The sequence below is a fragment of the Castanea sativa genome, chromosome 12 (assembly GCF_040712315.1).
Source record: "Castanea sativa cultivar Marrone di Chiusa Pesio chromosome 12, ASM4071231v1".
Classification (NCBI taxonomy): Eukaryota; Viridiplantae; Streptophyta; class Magnoliopsida; order Fagales; family Fagaceae; genus Castanea; species Castanea sativa.
This window is the reverse complement of record NC_134024.1, coordinates 15,771,069-15,793,520: the sequence shown is the minus strand read 5'-3', so window position 1 is coordinate 15,793,520 and position 22,452 is coordinate 15,771,069. Positions and strand designations below refer to the sequence as shown.

At 33.3% G+C, this 22,452-nt stretch overlaps 1 protein-coding gene across 6 annotated transcripts; it reads left to right on the top strand.

Moving 5' to 3' along the window:
• Positions 1-4,263: 4,263 nt before the first annotated feature.
• On the top strand, positions 4,264-19,671 carry LOC142619762 (protein ALTERED SEED GERMINATION 2). 6 transcript variants are annotated; one of them, XR_012841552.1, is made up of 21 exons: positions 4,264-4,509; positions 5,929-5,997; positions 6,840-6,917; positions 8,248-8,382; positions 8,483-8,590; positions 8,714-8,842; positions 9,788-9,903; positions 9,993-10,110; positions 11,121-11,226; positions 12,259-12,404; positions 12,531-12,734; positions 12,811-12,921; positions 13,113-13,224; positions 14,400-14,749; positions 15,048-15,138; positions 16,434-16,529; positions 16,631-16,701; positions 16,779-16,906; positions 18,776-18,881; positions 18,959-19,001; positions 19,255-19,392. XR_012841552.1 is itself a non-coding variant. In XM_075793034.1 (20 exons), the coding sequence occupies exons 1-19, from the start codon at positions 4,438-4,440 to the stop codon at positions 18,855-18,857; spliced, it is 2,319 nt and encodes a 772-aa protein (XP_075649149.1). In that variant the 5' UTR covers positions 4,264-4,437; the 3' UTR covers positions 18,858-18,881; positions 19,255-19,671. The 6 variants fall into 6 exon arrangements, 5 of the variants coding, with proteins under 5 accessions (XP_075649149.1, XP_075649151.1, XP_075649148.1 ...); XM_075793034.1 differs by lacking the exon at positions 18,959-19,001 and having other exon boundaries at positions 12,262-12,404; positions 19,255-19,671; XM_075793036.1 differs by lacking the exon at positions 18,959-19,001 and having other exon boundaries at positions 12,531-12,701; positions 19,255-19,671.
• Positions 19,672-22,452: the final 2,781 nt, after the last annotated feature.

Genomic DNA, 22,452 nt, shown 5'->3' with positions numbered 1-22,452 from the left:
TATTTTTATTAATTTTTGAAAATTAAAAACTGAAAATTGCCTTTTGCATGTTTTCAGTTTCTTTCACAAATTGAATTTTGAGAATAGTTTTTGTTTTCTATTCATTTTAGATTGCCAACCAAGTTTTTTAGTTTCAAAAATAAAAAATTGTTTTTGAAAACAGAAAATAAGGAGAAAAAATAGTTACCAAACATACCCTAAATATAAACAAATTATTTAGGAGCTAGCCAAAACACAAACAATTGCACAATGTCTAAAATATGTGTTTTGGACTAATTCAAAAGGATTCAGGAGTTAAAGGCCTAAATTCTAAAATCTATGGGGGCTAATAATTACATTTTTCTATAATTTGTACTTTTTTATGATTTAAATCTATATATAGTTGAAAATTGCAAAAAACTTGGGGGAGGGGGGGGGGGCTAGCCTTGCCTATGTTTGCACCGATACTATTTACTTTGTATTTAATTTTTTATTATTTATTTACATGCGCGGAAGATGAAGAAAAAGTGTAAATGTTGGTTGTTGTGTATAAAAAAAGAGAAATAATTTTAAAAAATCAAGAAAAAAATATATCTTAATATAATATAGTGTAAAATAGATAATTTGATGTAGGGTGTTTTGATTTATTAGTATGTAAAATAGAAAATGTAAGTTCTTGTGTTAGAATAGATAGAATTTTTTGCACAAGTTGATATGAATACTCTTAGGGTCCAACCAAAATTGGTTTGTGGGCCAAGGCCATCTGGCTCTTGAAGTCCATAGTGATCCTATAATCAATTTGCAAACAACAAAAAAGAATAAAAAAAAAGAAAGCCAAAAAAAAAAAAGGTGGAACTTGTCAAGAGCAAGGAAGAAAAGGAAAAGGTGGGTGGCCAAAAAAGAGTTTGAATGAACAAGAGATGAGTGACAATTCATAAAGTAAAACAAAATAAGAAAAAAGCTAAAAAAAAGAAAAAGGAAGAAAGGTGTGAACATGGGTTATTCACATAAAAATTAGGAGAATCCTTGGCAAATAACACCTATTTTTTTTTCTTATAAATTATGACTTTATGATCTAAGAATCTTATGACTGATCAATGACATCAATTTCCTTCTTCCTACTTTCTTATTTTCCCCTCCCTTCTTTTTCCTATTTGATTTTTGCTATGATGTGATTAGGTGAGGCAAGAATATATTCCGCGTGACATCAAGATTCCTAATCCAAACGTGCTTTCCACCTCTTGGAATAAAAACAAAAAGAACTTTCCTGAATGTTGAGATTGTTTTTGGTAATCTAAGTTAACATCCAATTTTCAGGGGATTGGCAACTTTACTAGTATAAAAGTATAGCTTCATCATCCATGTTTTTTATATTTTTGTGTGTGAGAATATCCATGTTTTTATATTGAGCTTTTGTATTTGATGTGATCTCATCAATGTAGTAGTGCCAGATTCATTTGGTTGAAGGAGATATGCTATCCCCTTCTTTCCAACAAACAAAAAACTCTTTTAATATCTATCGTGCTGTTAGAAAATCATATAATTTTTGTCAACTTGCTTGTTAAATTTGAACCACACACTCTAGATGGTTCTTCTATCCATTTGTTGTCTATTGAATTGTCTAATACAAGTGAAGAATGCATTTTATAAACGGCAATGGACAAGAATATCAGCTTAATATGAATGTTGAAGTTTAAAGACTACAATGATGAAAAAAAAAAATCACTTAAACTCATATGGTGCAGTTTGAATTTCAACCAAAATCTCATCAATAACATTAATATTTTCCCCCTTTCAAGTTTCAACTAATCTGCCTCTTTCAATCAAGGAAAAGAAAAAAGAAGAAACTAATCTGCTTCTTGGGCACATAGGTTCACACTAGCCAAATAAATATTTTATTTTCTTTGCGTGCCTTTTAGGATCAATCAGAGGTCCATTGAATTTATGACTAAGCATTGGAGATTGTCTTATAGGCTTGCGGAGGGTGTCCAAGAGCTTATAAATATTAAATACATGGTTAAGCTTATACTTAACCCATGTGGGATACTAGGATCATAACATACCACATCCAATAGTTGTCCTTGATCTCATACTCAATGAATTACTTCTAATTACTCGACATATTGGTTAGCTCTAGCATCAAATATTACAAACTCATGGGTAGAACTCACCTTTGAAACCAACTTGCAAGGGGAGGGTGCCCAAAAAATTTATAAACACATGGTTAAATTTATACTTAATCCACGTGGAATACTAGGATCGTAACATATACATGAATAAAACCTACACAATGTGAGAGAGTTAATATTGCGTGTAGCAGAAACATTCTAAACTTAATACTGATTATCAGGATAATACTCATTTAAAAAGACTTTGTGAGTAATATTTCTCCAAATCCCAAAACAATTCTTCCATGGAGCCTCTTGGCTTGAAAGCAAGGTGGTATCTCCTCAGCACATAAATGAGTGGTCTTTATGATGCTTTTCTGATTCATGCACTATCGATTTTTTCACAACTCTTACATTGTTAGATTCTTGTTTCATATGCTGATTGCTAACACAGTTCAGAATAGTTTGTATGATATTAAGGTTAAGCTTAGGAAGTAGATATCAATATGACTGGACTTTAAGGGTTGGATGGAAAATTTTCAATCCAAATTGGAGCCGACCGATGTTTTTACCACAAGCCCAAGCCTACATATATACATAACTAACAAGTACATATGGGTCCTGAACCTCTTCAATAAATCCTTGCCATATCAATGAAATGGATAGAAATTATCCATCCCAAATTGAAGCCCCAAGATGGTTGGGCCAGCCCGAAACCTACATGCGCATTCGATTTCTGCATTAACCAGAACAGGGAAAAGAAAATAAAAAATCTTTATCTTACCACTATTATCTTACATAAACGTGTCATTGAAGTCATTCACCACCTGTTAAAAGTAAAACACCTTTACCGTCGGTCCAATTGAATAAAAAAGATTTTTGTTTTTTTTGTTTTTGGGTCTCAATGGAAATTTGGTGGCAAGATGCACTAGTATCTGTAAGACTTTCGATTGACTAAAACATAGTACCTGAAATGTAAGTCTATTATAAGTAGAAATACATACAAAAGAAGGGTGGTAAGACTTAATAGCCAAAAGATAATAGAGAGCCAGAGGTTTTGATATTTTGGATTAATAGTTCATAAAGATAGAGAAATTAAAGAGAATGTGAATCAAAGGATAAAAGAATGGTTGATGAATTTGAGAATCACATTAAATAAAATACCTATTAAATTAAATGAAAAATGGTATAAAACTAATATACGACCAGCTGTGCTCTATGATATTGAATGTCGAGCGGTTAAGAAGTAGTATATTCATAAAATGAGTATAACTAAAATAAGAATGTTAAGATAGATAAGTGGGAATATATGAAAAGATAAGATCCAAAATAAGAAAATCTACTTGTAGATATGGGTAACTTAAATTGATGAAAAGATGAGATAAAGTTGCTTGAAATGTTTTAGTCATGTTTAAAGGGAAAGAAATAGTGGGTTAATCTTGATCAAGTTGAGAGAATAAAAAAAGAAAAAGAAAAAGTAAAGGAAGACCCAAAACAATATTAATAAATAAAACGACTAATTAATTAAGGAAGTAATAAATAATATGACTTCATATAGAATATACGGGAGGAAAAGATGTGATTGACCCTAACTACTCTATTGAGAATTCACAATTAATCCCAAAAAACTTGGAATTAAGACTTGTTGTTTATCGAAACCATCACCCAAGTATCTCCAAGGGACAATAAGATAATAACATTAATAGTCAATACAACAATAATCCTTTTTTTTTTTTTTAATCTACAATAATCCATGGTATCATAAAGACATAAACTAATGTAACCCATGGATTTTTTTTTTGATCAAATGTAACCCATGGATTTTAAACCAATAATATAATTGTTATTTAAGGAAATATCTTAACCTCTATATAATATAATTATATATTCTAACAAAAGAATTTGACAGCATTAGCATCCATGTTTATAATTTTTTATTTGATAAGTACCTATATTATATATATTCTACAACATAGATAAAAAGCATAGAACATGACATAAGAGTGGAAAGCACTAGAGGTTTCCGGTTAAGAGTTACCAGGAAATTTAGAGGGAAGTTGCACCACGGTTGAGGCACGTACACAAAATATGCGATCTTATTTGCGCCCGTGTATAAAAAAAGTAGTAGTATAAAAATTTCAACTATAAAAGCCATACCTTTATTGGTGATAATAATAATTATAACAGAACGAAAAAAAAAAAAAAAAAAAATACGTACATACAAACAACACACAAAAGGATCGGAAAACCGCCTTTACTGAGAGAGCTAGCTATTCACAGCGGTGATCGGAGTCGTCGATCGGGTTAGGGTTTTTTATTTTTCTTCTCGATTTGGCTCGGAGCTCCTTCAATGGAGTCGTTCGGTTTTCACGACGGCAACATCTACGATTTCCTCGAGAATCGTCACTACAACGTTCGCCAAGTACTTTACATTTTCCATTTTTGATGAATTTTGAATTGGATTGTGTTAAATATTTTCTTTTTTTTTTGTTAATTGAAATTGATTTAATTCCTATTCCAATTATGACTGTGATTCTTGATTGGATTGCGTTTTGTTAGCGTGGAAAGTGTTGTGAGTTTTGTTTAATTTGGGAAATGAATCATAGAAAGGACAAACAGTTTGAATTTCTTTGATTCTTGAAGTTTGAATTGTATGATATAAGTGCTTACAGCTTTAATTTTGGTTAGTAGTGGTATATACATTGTTGATGAATCGCTGGATGGTAAATTAGTTATTATATTAAGGCTTGGTGAACCTTAAAGAAGAAGGTTTTTGGTGTAGGAATAGGAATTAACATTTTTATGAGATTTGGTGTTATGTGAAAGCTGGTGATAGTGTGAAATACAGCTTTTTTTTTTTTTGGATAGGTAAATGTAATTTTATTGAGATGAGACTACCTCGTGAAGATAGTCACTAAGTAGCCTAGAGAATTACAGTTGGAAAAATATCTACATATGGGTCGACACTATGAGGAATGAACAGAGTTACTATCTGCAAGACTTGATACAAAAGACCACTCATAAAGAGAACTAATGAAGGATGCTTGCAATTGAGTTGACGTGCACTTAGTGTAGGCATTATTGAGAGCTAGGATTTGTTCCCTAATTGGGTAATTCTAGTGCTTGCAAAAATTTAAAAATGATAATGGAAGAAGGTACAATTTTAAGCAAGTATATGAGATAGACGATTCAGCTATGTCCTATGGTTGTGTTTTGTATTCCACAAACGTTCTTATTTTGAGGACAGCTATATTCAGCTATGTGAGCACTTCTTTGATAATTCAATAGTTACAATGGGGGTGGGGGGATTTGAATTCTGGATGTTTACGATGGAAATATCAGGAGGTGCTAGTTGAGCTACAAGGCTCTTTTAGCTATGCGAGCACTTTTGTGGAGTTTGGGATGAGAGTTCCTCTCCTATGTGTTTTAATCTGGCAGCTATATTCCTCTTTATATTTCATTAGGGTTTAAAAAGAAGAGGCTAGGAGGAAATAATTTTTAAAGATAAAAAAATTCCAGTAGTTTGTCCCATAAATTATAGTGATTGAATCTACATTGATATACCTTCAAATTTATGCTACATATGATTCTCAGGGAATTGACTGTCTTTGATTTTTCTCTTTTGCTGCCAAAGGGTCTCTGTCTTTCATCCTTTTTGTTTTTAGGATCTTGGACTAGTTCCATTTTCAAATTTAACTTGCTAATTTTGACCAACATCAAAGGGAGTGATTCATATCGTATTGCCACTTGGGGCATTGATTTTATATAACAGAGTGTTGTGTTTTATTATGTAATTTTGCTTTATTCAAGGTCTAAGAGAATATTTTTGATGTCTATATAGGATGTTAACCACAATTTGCAGATGCACTCATCATTGGTACGAAGGCTCTCCCTTGAAAAAGTGATGGAGGTTAGTATGTGGTTCAGTATTTGATATTTGTATATAATGATAGAATGCTCATGGTTTATGCAGCCTTGTCACATGTCCATATCATCTCTTGAATTAAATTTTTTTTTTTTTTTACCTTGGTCTCTATTAATTTAATCTAGCAAAAAGTATTTAATAGATTCTGAGAGGTCCACCTATGTGGATTCACAATATATTTAAACAATGTAGTAAAAATGGCTGCCAATGAGCTTTAGCTCAAATGACACTTTCTCCTTCCATAATAATGGGTGAGGTCATGGATTCAAGACTTACTAGGTGAGTGTGTAACATATCAACAAAAAAAAAAAAAAGTATTGAAAAAGGAAAAAATAATGAGAAGGTTTAAGGGAGCCTAGAAAAATTATTTTAAATTGAAACACTAAAAGTATGTTGAATTCAAATTGGAATCTTCAAGTTCTACTACACTCAAGTCCAACAGCTGTGAGATAAGCAAGAAATTTTTTTATTAAATTTTATTTTTGTACATAATTCATTCTTTGTAATTCTTTAGGCTTCTTTGTGTCCATTGTACATGTAGTGGTCTTTCTTTAATAAATTATTCCTACTTATTAAAAAAAAAGGTGCTAAGAGTTCAGTTCAGCCAGTGTCTCTTGGAAGGAGCTGAGAATTTTTATTTTTTATGTGAAAGCCCTAGGTATTTATGACTCCCTAGCATTTTGGATTAGTGATTACCAAAAATAAGTGCTAAGCCAAGGACCAGGGAATTCCAATTAGTATATAAAACTATGTGGTAAATGGTATTTGGTCTCAAAGTTCTTACAACGTATTAAAAGTAATTGTGTTTATTATCTCTCTCTCAATAGGGACATCAAGGTTGTGTTAATGCTGTGGCATGGAATTCCAAAGGTTCGCTTTTGATATCTGGATCAGATGACACAAGGGTATGATTATTTGATATTTATAAGTTGGAATTTACTCTCTATTGATAAATAATAATTATCATTGTATTTCTCATTTGGCTACATTGCACTTTATGCGACTTATTTATGTATTATTTGAGAGGTATGCATATAGATATGCTACGTATGAGAACATTTTAAGTTTTCTACGCATAGGTATCATTGTTTATCCCACTGAGATTGTTATTTATTTACTTCGACCATTTCTTGCTTTCTCTCTTCCACTTTATCACATAAAACTTTCCAAATAAGTATTTTTGATAAACTCTAGCCATTTTCTGAGTGACTTGTCAATTATCATGCACCTCATGCTACATGATTTGGTTAAATTCATACAGGCTTTGTAAATTGGTCCTCTACACAGTTTGGTTTCTTGGAAATTGTAAATTGATAATTGATGATTCATATATTGTGTCACATGGTTGTGCGAAGGGAATTTTCAGCTGTTTGATTTGAGAATTTTGTCCAAAGATTGGTCTCATCATAGGAATGATGACATGAAAATAATGATCATCTAGGAGCATATAAGACGCTAACTTGAAGTTTAGGGTTAATTAGATAAACTGGTATCACAATATGAAAAATTTACCCCCATCAGATACATACTCATAACACACATGTTTTGTTGCACATAGCTCAAGACAATTCAGATGTATGTGGGCGTCTAAATTCCCACCATCCTCACTTTAATAGACATGTGGATTCTCCCTTAAAAAGGTAGGTTTCCATATTCTCATAGATTGAGAAAGGTCAATTTTTTTAAAGTGTCAATTTTACCATAATTGAATATCCTTTGACTATCTAAAATAGAACACTTTTTTAATCAAACATCTCTTCTCTATTGCCAGGTGCTTATGCTATGTATTCAATTTTTATCCTAATTATTTTTTAATATTATGCTTACATTCACGGGTAATACGTTTTTCACTGTGTTTATAAACCTAAGGATATTTTGGTAAGAAAAAATAATTTCTATGGTATTCAAGAGGTCAGCTAAGAAAAGAGTGAAAGTACGCAGTGCCTTTTTTTTGTTGGGGGGGGGATTCGGGGGGCTGTTATTCTTATATTAGCCTATAAACTTTGTAGATTTGAGGTAGGGTGAGGAAAATGAGTATTCTATGACTTAGATGACCTTATCTTTGAACTCAAAGCTACTAACTTGATGGTGTTTTTGATAGAATGAATTAAAGGAGAGTGCTAATTAGCTAATCAACTCATCAACCATGGATGCTAGGTTTTCTGTGGCCTTCCTGCTATATTCTCGTGTTACCTATGTCTAGACAGAAAGTATTAATGCTTTGTTTTTGTGCAGCTTAATATTTGGAGCTATTATAGTCGGACGCTTTTGCATTCTATAGAGACTGGGCATTCTGCAAACATATTCTGTACGAAGTTTGTGCCTGAAACCTCTGATGAGCTTGTTGCCTCTGGAGCTGGAGATGCAGAAGTAATTTCCTAATCAGTTTGTATGTTTGTATGTGGGAGCTATTTGTGTGCTGTTAGATATTAGATATAATTGGTGATTTCACTTACTGATTTTTATGCAGGTGCGGCTATTTAATTTGTCTCGCTTAAGTGGGAGAGGACCTGATGATAATGCTATCACTCCGTCAGCATTGTATCAGTGTCACACTAGAAGAGTAAAAAAATTAGCTGTAAGTTAATTTAATGGTTTAATGCTGTTATATGAAGACAGAAATAGAATGTCAGATGTTATATTAATAGTCTCTCTCTTGCCTTTTCTTCTAGTAACTTTGCCTGCCTTTTTTTGGTTGTAGGTTGAAGTTGGAAACCCCAATGTGGTATGGAGTGCTAGTGAAGATGGGACTTTGAGACAGCATGACTTTCGAGAAGGCACATCTTGTCCTCCAGCTGGATCTTCTCATCAAGAATGTCGCAATGTTCTAGTAAGTGGCATATCAATTGGGCCTTCCCTTCGTTTTTTATAATTGGATACAGTATGAAATTTCTGATTGCCTTTGTTGACAAATGAGTTCTCCGTGGCCTTTAAAAGCTTTCTTGACTGCCCATTGTGTCTAGGCATGTTGATCTGACTAACTTAATTCTTGCCATTTTTATGGTTATCATCACATTCTCATGGAGCTTGGCCTCCATATGCTTGCCAGGTGTTGGCTTGATGTGATTGTCTTTGCAAAAATTTTGCTTTTAGTTGTGCATATAGACATTTCTTTCTTTGTCACACATTAACATTAGGTTGGGGGAAATATTACATATTTCTTGTCAGCCACTAAGACACTGAAACTTAAGCTAATTGACTTCTCAATCGATACATCAGAAGGGAAAACCTATATTCCATCCCATATATAATACACCAGAAACTTTGCGCTTAAGTAAAAAATTTTCTGGATTGCAACATAAACCCAATTTGCTGTTTATCAAAGTGTGCTAATACTAATGATTGAAACCTGGATTGAATTTTGCTTCTTCGTGTTTGAGTGATCACACAACTCATCTTGATTACTTCTGTCATGGTACTCTAAAAAGTACTTCAAATATTGCAGTGTTATTTTTCTTGTTGAAGTTTACATGGAAACCCTATATAAGAGGGATCTTCTTGGCAAACAATGTGAGAGACCTTACTTAGTAGGCTTGATGCCAACAGCTTGATCCTTGAGACATTAGGCAGTTATCCACATTATGGTTGCCTTGACCTTTGGCTGGGTGGCTGTATTTACATAATGCATTGAAAATATGCTTTTTAAGTTTCGTTGAAATGATTCTTTTGTGTTCCTGACCTTGAGGTGCTTTTTGTTTGAATTTCATCTCCAAGCTTAGTTCTTTTGGAAATTTTGAATTTTTTTCCCCTTTTCTCAATTATTATTTAATGGCAGCTTGATTTGCGGAGTGGAGCAAAGAGGTCACTTTCTGATCCTCCTAAACAAGTTCTTGCTCTAAAATCTTTTGATATCAGTTCCACTAGGCCTCATTTGCTCCTTGTTGGTGGGAGGTACTTCATTTTGTTGGCGAATAATGATTTCATAAGTTAAAATTTACCCTCACATTCCTGATCAATCTCTGATTTTCATATGTTTGCAGTGATGCATTTGCACGTTTATATGATAGAAGGATGCTGCCGCCACTGACCTCTTGTAGGAAAAGGATGTCACCACCTCCTTGTGTTAACTATTTCTGCCCAATGCATCTCTCTGACCGTGTGAGTTTTAGAAGTTCTTGCTGACTACTATTGCGCTTTATTATGACTACTACCACTAGTATTTACACTTTACATATTATATTATTTTTGCTACTAGTGATTACAAGGATGCTGCCACCTACTTGCTCAAACTATTTTTGCATTTGTGGCACCATCGCTCATAGGAATAGTAATTTAGGGTGCTTTAAGAATTTTCATGTCTTATGACAGAAAAACCTTTAGTGTTTTTTTGTTGAGCATTCTCAATTCTGTTGGTCTCATTCTTCGGCACTCTTTCTTTTTTTTTTTTTGGGACTTCTCTTCCTCTACTTATTCTTTATCTTCATAGCGTTTTGATGAAAATATTTTGATGTTCATTACCATTTGTGAATTAGGGTTGTATGATTTTGGGTTTTGACATTAATTAGTCTTTAATCTTTATAAACCCTAATAGAAGCCTCTTTTGGTCAATTTTGATCCTGACTGCATCTTCTCGACTTTTTCTTATGTTGCTTCCTTCTTATGATACATCTTTTGACTGTGTTTCATATGTTAGCTACCATAGGACAGCGTATTCATTCGAACTGGTTTGGAGGAATCTCCTCTAACCCATTATGTGGCTATTCAGATGACCATCCTTTGTCCATTTGAATCTGATGACCTAGTAAGTCATCTACAGAAGTCACATGATTATTAAATAAGTCATGATTGAAAGCACATGTGGATTGTTGTTTGAATTGCCATGTTGTAGCTTGAAGGAATCCCTTCCAAGTCATACATGGCTATTCAGATGGGCATCCTTATGCATGTGTATTTTAATTACATGACCTATAGCATGACTACTAAATAAGTCATGTGACTGAAGGCACACATGGATGATCATTTGAATTTTCATGTTGTGGCTTGGAGTCGATTTGGAGGAAAATTTTGTCTGCTGTGAGCTAGCATGAATGAATTAGAGCTTCTTTGCCTTTGAGGTATCATTATAGAAGAATGACATTGTCTACTTTTTTTTTATTTAATATTTGCAGGGGCGTCAAAGCTTGCACCTCACTCATGTTACATTTAGTCCAAATGGAGAAGAGGTTCTCCTTAGTTATAGTGGAGAGCATGTGTACCTGATGGATGTAAATAATGGTATGTTATTCACCTGAAACCTCCCAAGGCTTGGTTGTTGTAGGTATAAAATTAAGATACTTTTATTGTGCTAATTTGGGCTATGATGGACTAACAAATGTGGGGACAGAAATAGTTTCTGACTGGACATGTTTATTTTCTTTGTCATCTATCTGTTGATATACTGGTAAGACATATTTTAATTGAATCTTAGTGAATGGACACGTTTATTTTTCTTCACCATCTTCTGTTAAATGTACCGCAAAGACACATATTTTAATTGAATCTTAAGACCTGCCTTTGGTCATTAATTCCTACGTGTGTATAAGTGCAGGAAAGTGTCAACTTCCTGTATACTGCTTATCTCATTTTTCATCTTTCAATGAATTACTTACTTTTTACTGATTAAAAAAATAAATAAAAGATAAAGCACCGGAACAATTTAAATTTTTGAAGCAGTCCGGAACCTCAGTTTTCACTTCTTGAAATATATATTTTTCAAATACAAGAACATGTCATTTTGCAATTTTAGTGATGACAGATCCATATTCTTTTTTGACTTAAAATCCTTATGCGTTAATTTTTATTCATTTCTCTATTTTTTTAGATATTTGAAATTCTTTAGGAGTAGTTCAAACAAACTTCCTCATCTTCTCCTATTTCTAATAAATGTACTCTTATTTATTAAAAAAAAAAACTGGCTTCAATCCTTTCCTTGCTGGCCGTTATGAATTTCCTAAAACATTTTAAGTTTAGGACTTCTTTTTGAATTTCAATATCATAGCCTCTGCATTCCAAGAGTGTCACCCTAAATGTGATCTAAGCTGATATTGATGTAAAATAGGTTTCGGGTGTCAGTTTTTGGTTGGCTAATTGTTAAACATAAGTTATGGTCTAAGATTTAAATATGTTATTCTTTAGATATCCACAACGATATTTTTGCCTATATAGTTTTAGTATCTTCTTTTTGTCTAGTCTATATTCTATTGTTTGGTATAGTCAGATCAGCAAAATTGTCAAGATGATATGCTTAAGTGGTTTTTGAATTCACAGCAGGCAGGAGTGCTATGCAATATACTCCAGGTGACGTTTCAAAGTTGATGAGCTTCACTCCTATACTCAACGGGGTAGAATTGCAGCCGCCAGTGTCCAATGTCTTCCCAAGTCGCCTTCCTAGGAAAAACAATGTTTCTGCCACGGTGTGCATCTTTGCTTTTCTACTTATTATTGTCACTGTTCTAGGTGTAGATTTGTTTTCAATTGAATAATAACCTTGGCTGTTATTTTCTGAATATGTTATGGTCTGTTTAACATGGTTCTTACAGAGAGAAAAGTGCAGGAAACTAATTCAAGTTGCGGAAAAATGCTTAGAGGAGGCAACAAATTATTTCTATGGCATTGAGGCATGTAGTGAGGTTTTGGATGGATATGTTCATGACATTGGGCCTATGCTAAAGCATGAATGTCTATGTCTACGTGCTGCTTTGTTGCTCCAGGTTATTCCTCAGAAAAAAAGAAAAAAAAGAAAGGTTATTTGAAAATCAAGTTACTTGGTTGGAAGTACAGTTTCATTCATTTGATATTTACTCTTTTCTTTTTCCCCAGAGGAAGTGGAAAAATGATGCTCATATGGCCGTAAGAGATTGTTACAATGCTAGAAGAATTGATAATTCCTCTTTTCAAGCACATTACTATATGTCTGAAGCTTTATCGCAGGTATGGATCTTCCAACTTTATTCTATTCTTCTGGTCTAGGTGTTTACACAGAATGCAATCTGTAACTTAGTAATGGGTTTTGTGCTGGGCCTGGGACTACAAGAAACTGCCTTGTCATCTAGGCATGTGAATTTGATGACTGAATCTGTCCCTTTAGTTGTTTAGTGATATTAAGTCTTATTTTCTTGCAGTTAGGCAAACATAAAGAGGCTCTAGAATTTGCCCTTGCAGCTCAAATTTTGTCCCCATCCAATTCTAAAGCGGTAGACAGAGTGGACAATGTCAAAAGGGATCTTGCTGCAGGTTTGTGTCTATAGTATGTTTTCTCCATTTATTATTTCACCTATTGGTGCACCCTATTTCTCAGCTGTTAGTGTAATGTCAATCCAGTTGGTTCCATAATAGTCTCTGGAAATTAAGATATTTTTAGTCGTTAATTGAAGTGAGATAACTTGCCAACTTTAAGCAACCTTGAATGTCATTAGCATTGCGGTGCACATCAATATTTAGTTACAAAGAGGAGGCTTTAGCATTTGTGGGTTAAGAATCTTAAGATGAAATTCATTCTAGTTTAGAAGAATAGATGAGTCTAATTATCAGAAACCTCACTGAAGGTTAATGTAGTTAGCCCATGATATTTTGTTCTTCTGCTGGGGAAAGGATATATAGAAACCCTGGTTGAAGTAGTTTCTAGATTTGATTGAAAGGTTGTTGGACAAAGGTTAAGATAAATCATTTTCATTGGTTTGATTTCACTGCTGACCTGTCACTATCAATTTTCCTGTGCATTAGGGACTTGATATTGATAAATGACCATATGTTCCAAAAGATTAAGTTATTAGGAAACGGTGAATTTAATCATTTAACTATTATTCTAACCCCTCTCACGTTTAAGCCCAAACTTAATAAATAGGGCCTAACATGTGATTTTTACCTGTTTAAATTGGAGGTAGAGTGGAGACAAGTTTCAAACTCAAGATCACTTGCTTTGATACCATGATAAATTACCAATTTTCCAAAAGTTGAATCTGTTATGAAATTCTGAATTTAATCATTTAACCATTATTAAAGCAGTTATGTATGGTAAGAAGTCCCTGTGTGCATTATTAGTGGAGCCTGTCATACGAGAGAAATGAAAATTTTCTTGGAAGTTGTAATTCAGCATATGTAATCTAGGGCAAGTTAGTTTTGCCAGCTGGAATCACTGCTTGAACAGGTCTACGAGGATACTTTTAAATGTGGTATATTCTTGTAAGAAACTTGGTTGCCACATGTTATATTTTGAATATGCAGTATGCTTGTCAGGAAACTTGGCCAGTGTATAGCAAAGAACCTAAGCTCAATGTAGCCCTTGAAAAGTGTTTTCCTATAATGCGACTTCCAATTCTATTAAGTTCAAGTCACCATGGTAGGACAGGTTGCCTTATGCTAGCAAATCCTGGTTTTGTGTAAATCTAACTTCATGATTGCATTAATAGTTGAAGCTGAAAAAAATAAAGCAAATGATGGATTGCCAAGGTCTGAATCAAGAGGTGGAAGAGTACTCTCCTTAAGTGATATACTCTACCGTTCAGAAGCTAATAGTGATGCTTCGCAAGATGGTCCAAGATCTGAAAGAGAAGATTCTGATTATGATGAGGAAGTGGAGTTGGACTTTGAAACTTCAATATCAGGTGATGAAGGACGTGATGTTGAATCAAACATTCTTCATGGGAGTTTAAATGTGAGATTTCATCGAAGAGGTGATTCAGGTAGAGAAAGTGTTGGTGCAAATGGCATATGTGGATCACCTTCATCATCGTCGCAAAATGACAGGATACCTTATCTGGTTCGTTTTCATGTTTTGTTTTTTTAAAAATTCAAATGCAATTATTTCTGGATTTTCCTTCTCATAAATGTTATGTTTACTTAATAGCTCACCTTTATAATTTAGCAGTCATTTTAGCTAACAAAAAAGAAGAAAGAAGCAGCCATTGGAATTGCTGATTAATGCGCGCACACAAGCACATTAAATGGGTTGCCTGAAATATGGAATCCTGTGTTCTCTTTCTTATCATATGTTACATAATTTTTCCCCCATTCATCTTGCATTGGCCATGTAAGTCATGCTTTTGTTTATTGTGCAGCCTGAGGTAGCTATTGATATGAAGCAGAGATATGTTGGCCACTGTAATGTTGGAACTGACATAAAGCAGGCCAGTTTTCTTGGCCAGAAAGGTACTTTCTTTAGTATTGGTCTTGTTATAATTAGATTATACTGTAAGTTTGCACTGGTATTAAATTTCAACTGTTCATAGTAGTTGTAAAAACATTTGTCCCAATTGTTTAAACTTCTACAGTGTCCAGCACTGTGTGCTGATCCAACAAAAATAACTACACTAACATTCTTCATTTGTAGACTTGCTGAATAATGCTGAACCAATTATGGGCCTTGCACACAGAGAATAGATAATTAACCAAAAAAGGACAGGCCTCATAAACAATCAGGCTTCAATCATCTGTTGTTAATAGCTAGAGGGAAAGAAAGTAAATCATTGTCAGAGTACAACTGTAGAGTGATTGGCCTATATTATTGTGTGAATAATTAAATATGTAAAAAATGTAAAAGATGACTGATGTAAGGGTTGTTACCTTCACTTCATCATTTCTTTTTTGTTCACTTGACATCTTAGTCAGCATCTGTTCACATTCAAGCTTCCAATTTATTATTGGTGATTATGTCTCATCTAATAAAATCTGTGCTTGAAAAAATTCTTAAGTGGATAATGTTTAATTAATTAAACCTCCTATATCCTCTCTCTCTCCTTTTAAAGAAATTATTTGAGTCTTACTTATAAAAAGATGGTGAATGTGGGCCCTATAACTGTAAATGGCACTTCCTTTCCCATTTACTTGAGGGTGGGCTTCTTGGGTGTCTATATTTTATTAAAGAATTGAATTTTCCTCCAAATTGATTTAAAAGAAAATTTCTTCAATCTATTATTTGGCGATTGAAATGATTATCCACATATGCTTTTAGTCATGGGACCTATTTAATAGTCATCTGATCTGTTTAAATGACTTAATAGGTGATGTGCTTAAATTACATGAGAATGATTTTGTTAATGGCCAAATTACGTTGGAGGAGATTTCTTTAAACTGGTTTGCAAGAAAATTGTCGTTTATGGGGGGAAAAAAAGCCTTTTGCATACCTACATACTATTTTCTACTATTTGTGTGTGTGTGTGCATGCATGCATGATGCTAATACATTTATGGTAGTTTGTTTTGAATCTTAATTTTCATAACGATTTGCATGTTTCAATATGAACTTCTGTCCTAGTTCTAAATTACTTTTGATATTCGATATTGATGTTGATACCTCCATTAGTATTTCTGTTTTTTGGAACCTTGATATGATAGTTGATGTTGATGTATCCTGTTATTCATGCATCTTCCAAGTTTAATGGATGGGATTTTTGAGTCAATGGACAATATAATGTAGCAATCGCATTGTTTCTTTTGTGATTTAAGGTGAGTTTGTTGCTAGTGGAAGCGATGATGGAAGATGGTTTATCTGGGAAAAGCGAACTGGTAGACTGATAAAAATGCTTCTGGGAGATGATGCTGGTAATTGTTTTCTTTAACTTGAGATAAATGGGATTTGTTGCAGACTGTAGTCTCTTAATTGATTGTATTGTCTGATATCACTTTTTGATGTCCTTTCTTAGTTGTGAACTGCGTCCAATGCCACCCATTTGATTCTGTTGTGGCAACTAGTGGGATTGATAACACAATAAAGGTAAGGGTTATCAGTAATAGTCTGTTTGTTGGAGAAGACAAGGATAATTTTTGAATTTTGGTGGTCCATTGTTGTAGATATGGACTCCAACCGCTCCTGTCCCATCAATTGTAGCAGGTGGGGCAGAAAGTCCAGAAACTGCTGATGCTCTGGTTGCCATGGAAAACAATCAACGAAAATTATCCCGTAACCGTGAAGCTATACTGTGAGCCCTATTGAGCCTTCAATATTTTTCCTGATATTTTATTAGATCAATATTCTGGTGGTTATTTATTTATTTATTTGGATTGGCAAGTACATCATTCTGAGAGAAGATTTTCCTGCTTTTGTCAAATCAGTTTCCTTTCTCACCAGCGATCAAACTTGATTGCTTCCTCCTTCATTTTGGAGGTTATACTAGAATTGAAGTTCATATATGTTGCCCTTATCCTACTTATCTCTATATTTATAGTCAGTTATACTAAATTACATTTCATTGTTTTCATTTCTTTTATAATATGTAGACAGTTAGTTAATTGCTAATACTAACAAAAGGCAATCCCAATAACAGTTTCACTCAAAAATTTGTCACATAAAATTCCTAGAAAGCCCTTCAAGGCTTCATCTTATAATGTTGCAAAACAAAATTGAAAATTTAGATGAAAAAGGTCAAATATAAATTTTAGCTACAAGATGTTCACTAACACCACCACCCCACTCTTCACTCTAATTTCTCTCTCTCTCTCTCTCTCTCTCTCTCTCTCTCTCTCTCTCTCTCTCTCTCTCTCTCTGTTGTTGAAGAGATTTTGACATGTGCCGAGGCTGGTTTTCTGTTAAAGGGAAAAGTGTGGTTCTGAATTTGTTAAAATCCAGATTCATTCTATAGCTGCTCTTTCCTTGAACAGATCTGTGTAATCATGCTAATATTTAAAAGTATTAAGTGGTACTTGGCCAATCCACTACCTTCTTGTGTAGTTACATCTTCCACAATAGTCAAGAGAAATGCAAATAATTACTTCAGAAAGAGGATGAGAAATACTTAAAAGATGTGATTTTACCAGGAGAAATTCTGAGATATAATTTGCATATTTCACCAAGGAAGAGAACTTTTTCCTTGGTCAAATGGATAATTGGAAATGCAAGTAAAAATAAATTTTGAAATGAAGAAATCCCCTTAAATATAGGGGTGGTCATATTGATGAAATGATAAGGGAGAGTTGCTTGAGATGATTTGGTCGTGTGTATAGAAGAGTGATTAATGCACCAATGAGGAAGAGTGAATTGATTCAAGTCGAGGGAAAGAAAAAAAAGTAGAGGAAGACCTAAAATAACATTATTAGAACAACAACAACCTAGGGTGCAATATGTTAATGTGCTGTGAAATATCATAAATTCATAATATTAATAATCCGTGTCCTGGTGGTTTGTGCCTTTTCATTGGACATTCTAAATATATACTTTTCTTTGACAGTCACCGAATTTGTCATACTTTATAAGTTGTCTGCAAAATTGTTTTTTTTTGTTAGACAAGAAATGAGTTGGGTGTAGGCCTGAATCTATTGTCATGAGTCTCCCTACTTTTTTGACAGATACCTAAGATTGAAAAACTGAAATGCAATCTTCTGTTTTGAAATGAAAACATGTTACATGCCACATTGTTAATTTGAATTGAGTAGAAGCACCAATGTCAAACATGCCATAGTATGTGAATGCTTTCTCCTACACAATGTCCAAGTCAATCAGAAGGGATGAACAGATAAAATTTGCTACTTGTGTTAAGATCTAAAATTTAGTTTTAAGATTGCCAATGAATTAAAGGGGGTCAATTGGCACTTTCTTCTCTCATCATAATGGGTCGGAAAATGAGGTTGTGGGTTCAAGGTCTACTGGGTGTGTGTGTAGTTTACCAATAAAAAATAAGGAAATTTAGTTTTAAGATTTAGACTGGCCTGCACATTGCACAAAACATGTGTGAGCATGCAGAATCAAACTATGTTTCTACTATAGGATTATATGTTTTGTTAATCCCATTCTCTTCAGATGGATTCTTACTTTGGTTATATTCACAATGAAGAATTACTCTGTTAATGTGCAGGCCTTTTGAAATCTTTGAGCGGTTTCGGATGCATGAATTTAGTGAAGGAACATTTCATCCGTTTGAGTGTACACAAAGCTAATCAGCTTCTTATTGAAGCATGCATGTGAGTTATGCACTGTCTGTTTGTTCATTATATTTGTGTTTCCTGGTACTTCATATCATCGCTTGGTATTTCTTTAGGGATTGTTATGTACAGAAATCAAAATGAATCTCAAGGTATAAGGTATGCTAGTAATTTAAACAAATTGATTTGCTGCATGTGACAGGTAAATATATATATACATATACACACACACACACACCATGAAGTGGAAGCAAGAAGTTGATGTTGAAATATCCGTATTCTTGACCCTGGATGCCTTTGGATTTTTTTCTTTTTTATGAATAAAAGCTTTGGATTGTTTTATTTATAGAATTGTCAACAAGGACATTATATTCCAGACCCTGATTGGTTTCCACTTTTATACCATGAACAGTTGCTGCCTGTTTAAATGTATATATTGAGTGGAGTTGGTTTATGCGAAACGCAGAAGGTCGAGAAAGGGGAGATATACAATCAACCATATTGTTGTTGGAGATAGGAAACCAGTTGATACTTGATACTAAGTGGGGTCCTGCAAAAATAAATTGAAGATTGAATAAGGACACCCTTCATCCCTGCTTAGCTTTAGAGCTTTTTTGCTCTGTTCATGTTAATATTATTGTTATCTCCTCTCAAATTTTCATACATCTGTTTATTTCTTGTATAGTTGGTGTACAGAATAAGAACACAGAACTCTCACATTTTGTGTTTTATAATTAAAACTTTCTCTATAACATGGTGCACAGTGCAGTTGCCACCTGTAATGTAATCACTTTTATCATTTCCATTGATCATAGCGGTGTTCATCATAGTTCTGGTTGATTACTTAAAAATTCGAAACTTCTGGATACTGAATTCTTTAATTCACTACAAATTTAACACACCAATTCCGTAAAGTTAGCCTAAAACATGCCAGCAATATTATAGGCTTGGGTTTGTTGTCTTTTGCTGGTTCCTGGACTGTGTTCACATGATTTATATTGTACTTGATGTCTTATTTTAACTAAATGGAAGTACTTCGTCTAATGCAAATCAATAATTTATGTCATGCATTTGATTAGAAAACTTAGAAGGGGATCGGAGTGAATGGCTGTATGAGTCTGACTAAAAGTTGTAGAATAAGAAAGTCGACTCCAATAAATATTAATCATTGACATGTACGCTCAGGTAACATTGTCGGCCAATACATAATACATTTCTCTTCTTCAATAAAACTAGTTGGCGCTTGGCACTCCTCTAATTCGGGTTTTTTTTGTGTGTGTGTGTGTGTGTGTGTGTGTGTGCTGATTTTCTTAGAAAATTCAACTTTTTATGGGCAAATTATTAAATGGTTAAAAAAAAAAAAATATATATATATATATATATATATACACACACACACACTAGTATAACTCTCATGTGAGTGTGCAAGTGGTGGGCTCATTGGGCTCAAGTAGGATGTAAACCTAGAGATTTTAGGATCAATTTACCATACTGTTGATCCGTGTGGTTTCGAAGCCTCTCATGGAAAAAGATTGAGATAATCTACCAATAATTACACTAAAAATTGTATGCACTCATGTTTAAGTCGGCAAAATGTGTGAAAATTTTGGTCATTTTTAACCTCACTTAGGTCGGCAGAACGTCAGAACGTGTGAAAAATTTCGGTCAACTATTCAGTGACTCTAGACTTTTCATTATGCTTAAACAAAGCAAGCGAAAAAAATATCAAATTAGTTAAAGCCTTGGTTAGAGAAGTAATCAATATTTATCTACTAACGTTTCCTAAAAACCTCAATTTAAAGCCTTGGTTAGAAAAGTAATCAATATTTATCTATTAACTTTTCATAAAAACGTCATATTTTAGCTTTTAGGACTTGTCATAATGAAAAAGACGATCAAAGGAAGTCTTTTAGAAAGAGTAGCATCTCAAATAAAATGTAGTAGTTTATCAACACAAATTCTGTGCACAACTGTGTGCACGGTACTATGGTCTCCACTCACTCACCAACTTTATGGGAGGAATTGCAGACATAATTATTCAAGTAGCACAATATATTCCAGATGGAATCTAGCAGTTTTTTTTTCCCTGCATTGACTGTGAAGCATTCATTTTCATGCAAATAGCCAATACATATAAATTAAAGGAAAAAATTTGGTTTCAAATATGTTTCGAGCTCTTGCTCCAAACCTACTATATAGCTTTTTTTTTTTTTTTATACTTAAATTGCCGAAATTCCAACCCATCTATAGGCAAGAATGGCATTAACCAAAACTGCCTACCCACCTTTCTCATTAATTGTTAATAAAAAACTGCCTTTTGAAATTTTATCTTTGACTGGGGGATCTCAGGAGTGTCCATTCACGTGTCCTACGATTTGAGCAGCATGTGAAGTTGCATATTAGCTTTTGGTTGCGTGCCCCAATGTCTCGAACCTATAGAGATTTTAAAAGTGTTACCGTATGTAAATGCATCTTAGCCAATGAGAAGATATTAAACATTCTAATATTCACAACTTATCTCACAATTTTTTTTCTACAACTATTATATCGCCGAGCGGAGGAAAAATAATAAGTTCTTATGAAAATAATAAATTATTATTTATAGTCTATTACATTAAAATTATGACAAAAAAATTATAAAATAATATGTGATCTTAAAACTACTCAATACCTCCCTTTTTTTGCGCCTATAAAAAGAGAAAGAAGCTTATTTTTCATTCATATTTTGCTTCCTAGGACAGTTTTCCACGTAAAAAGGCCTTACTTTTATTTTTATTTTTCTTTTCCTCTGTCATTAAACACTTTTGGTTTTCCTTAGGCACTTCACCCTAAAAAACTCATTGTATTGCTATGTACAATCTTATAATTTTAATAGTTTCAAATTAAAGTCTTTTTAAAACAGTTACAAATTAAATTTTATAATTTCAATAGTTTCAAATCAAACTCTAAACTTTTAAAATCATATCAATTTAAATTTTACATCACAATTTAATACTGGAATTTTCAAGTTTGATTTGGCATTTTGATTTTTGAGTTTAAAGTGATACAATTTAAAATTTTCCTGGTTTGACTTGAAACTAACGAAACTATATAATTTAATTTCTAACTTTTAAACTTTAGGATTTAATTTAAAACCACCCTTGAAATATAGGGTTTACAATGTAATTGGACCAAAAAAGCATATTAGTTTCTATGGATTATGAATGTTTAGTAAGTAACTCCTACTCCTTTATGGTCAACCAACCATGACTGGCCACATCAAATGTGGGGTTTATGTATGGACTTTCAGTTTTAGAAGAAGGAATCTGGTATACCTAAAATGGTTTGATGCCTTAATTTCAAGCAAAATATTGCATTCGCAATCTGTGACTGATAACTGATAACTAAAAGGGACCAAACATGAATTCAACAACCATTCCTGAGAGGGAAAACCAGTAATAATTTCATTGCCTAGTAACCACTCGTAGTGGAATTTTACTTTCATGTTGTTGGCAATTAACATTAGGAAAAGTATGCGTTCCAACTTTTTAGTATTATATATATATATATATATATATATATATATAGACACACACTAGACAAGCGATCAAGGTAATGGGCTGAGACTGAG

What these genes read in the sequence shown, in the direction of transcription:
- LOC142619762 (XM_075793033.1), top strand. Translation starts at nt 4,438, where the DNA reads ATGGAGTCGTTCGGTTTTCACGACGGCAACATCTACGATTTCCTCGAG. An exon ending in GTCACTACAACGTTCGCCAA is followed by an intron (nt 4,510 to 5,928) that starts GTACTTTACATT and finishes ATGTCTATATAG; the next exon opens with GATGTTAACCACAATTTGCA. An exon ending in CTGGATCAGATGACACAAGG is followed by an intron (nt 6,918 to 8,247) that starts GTATGATTATTT and finishes GTTTTTGTGCAG; the next exon opens with CTTAATATTTGGAGCTATTA.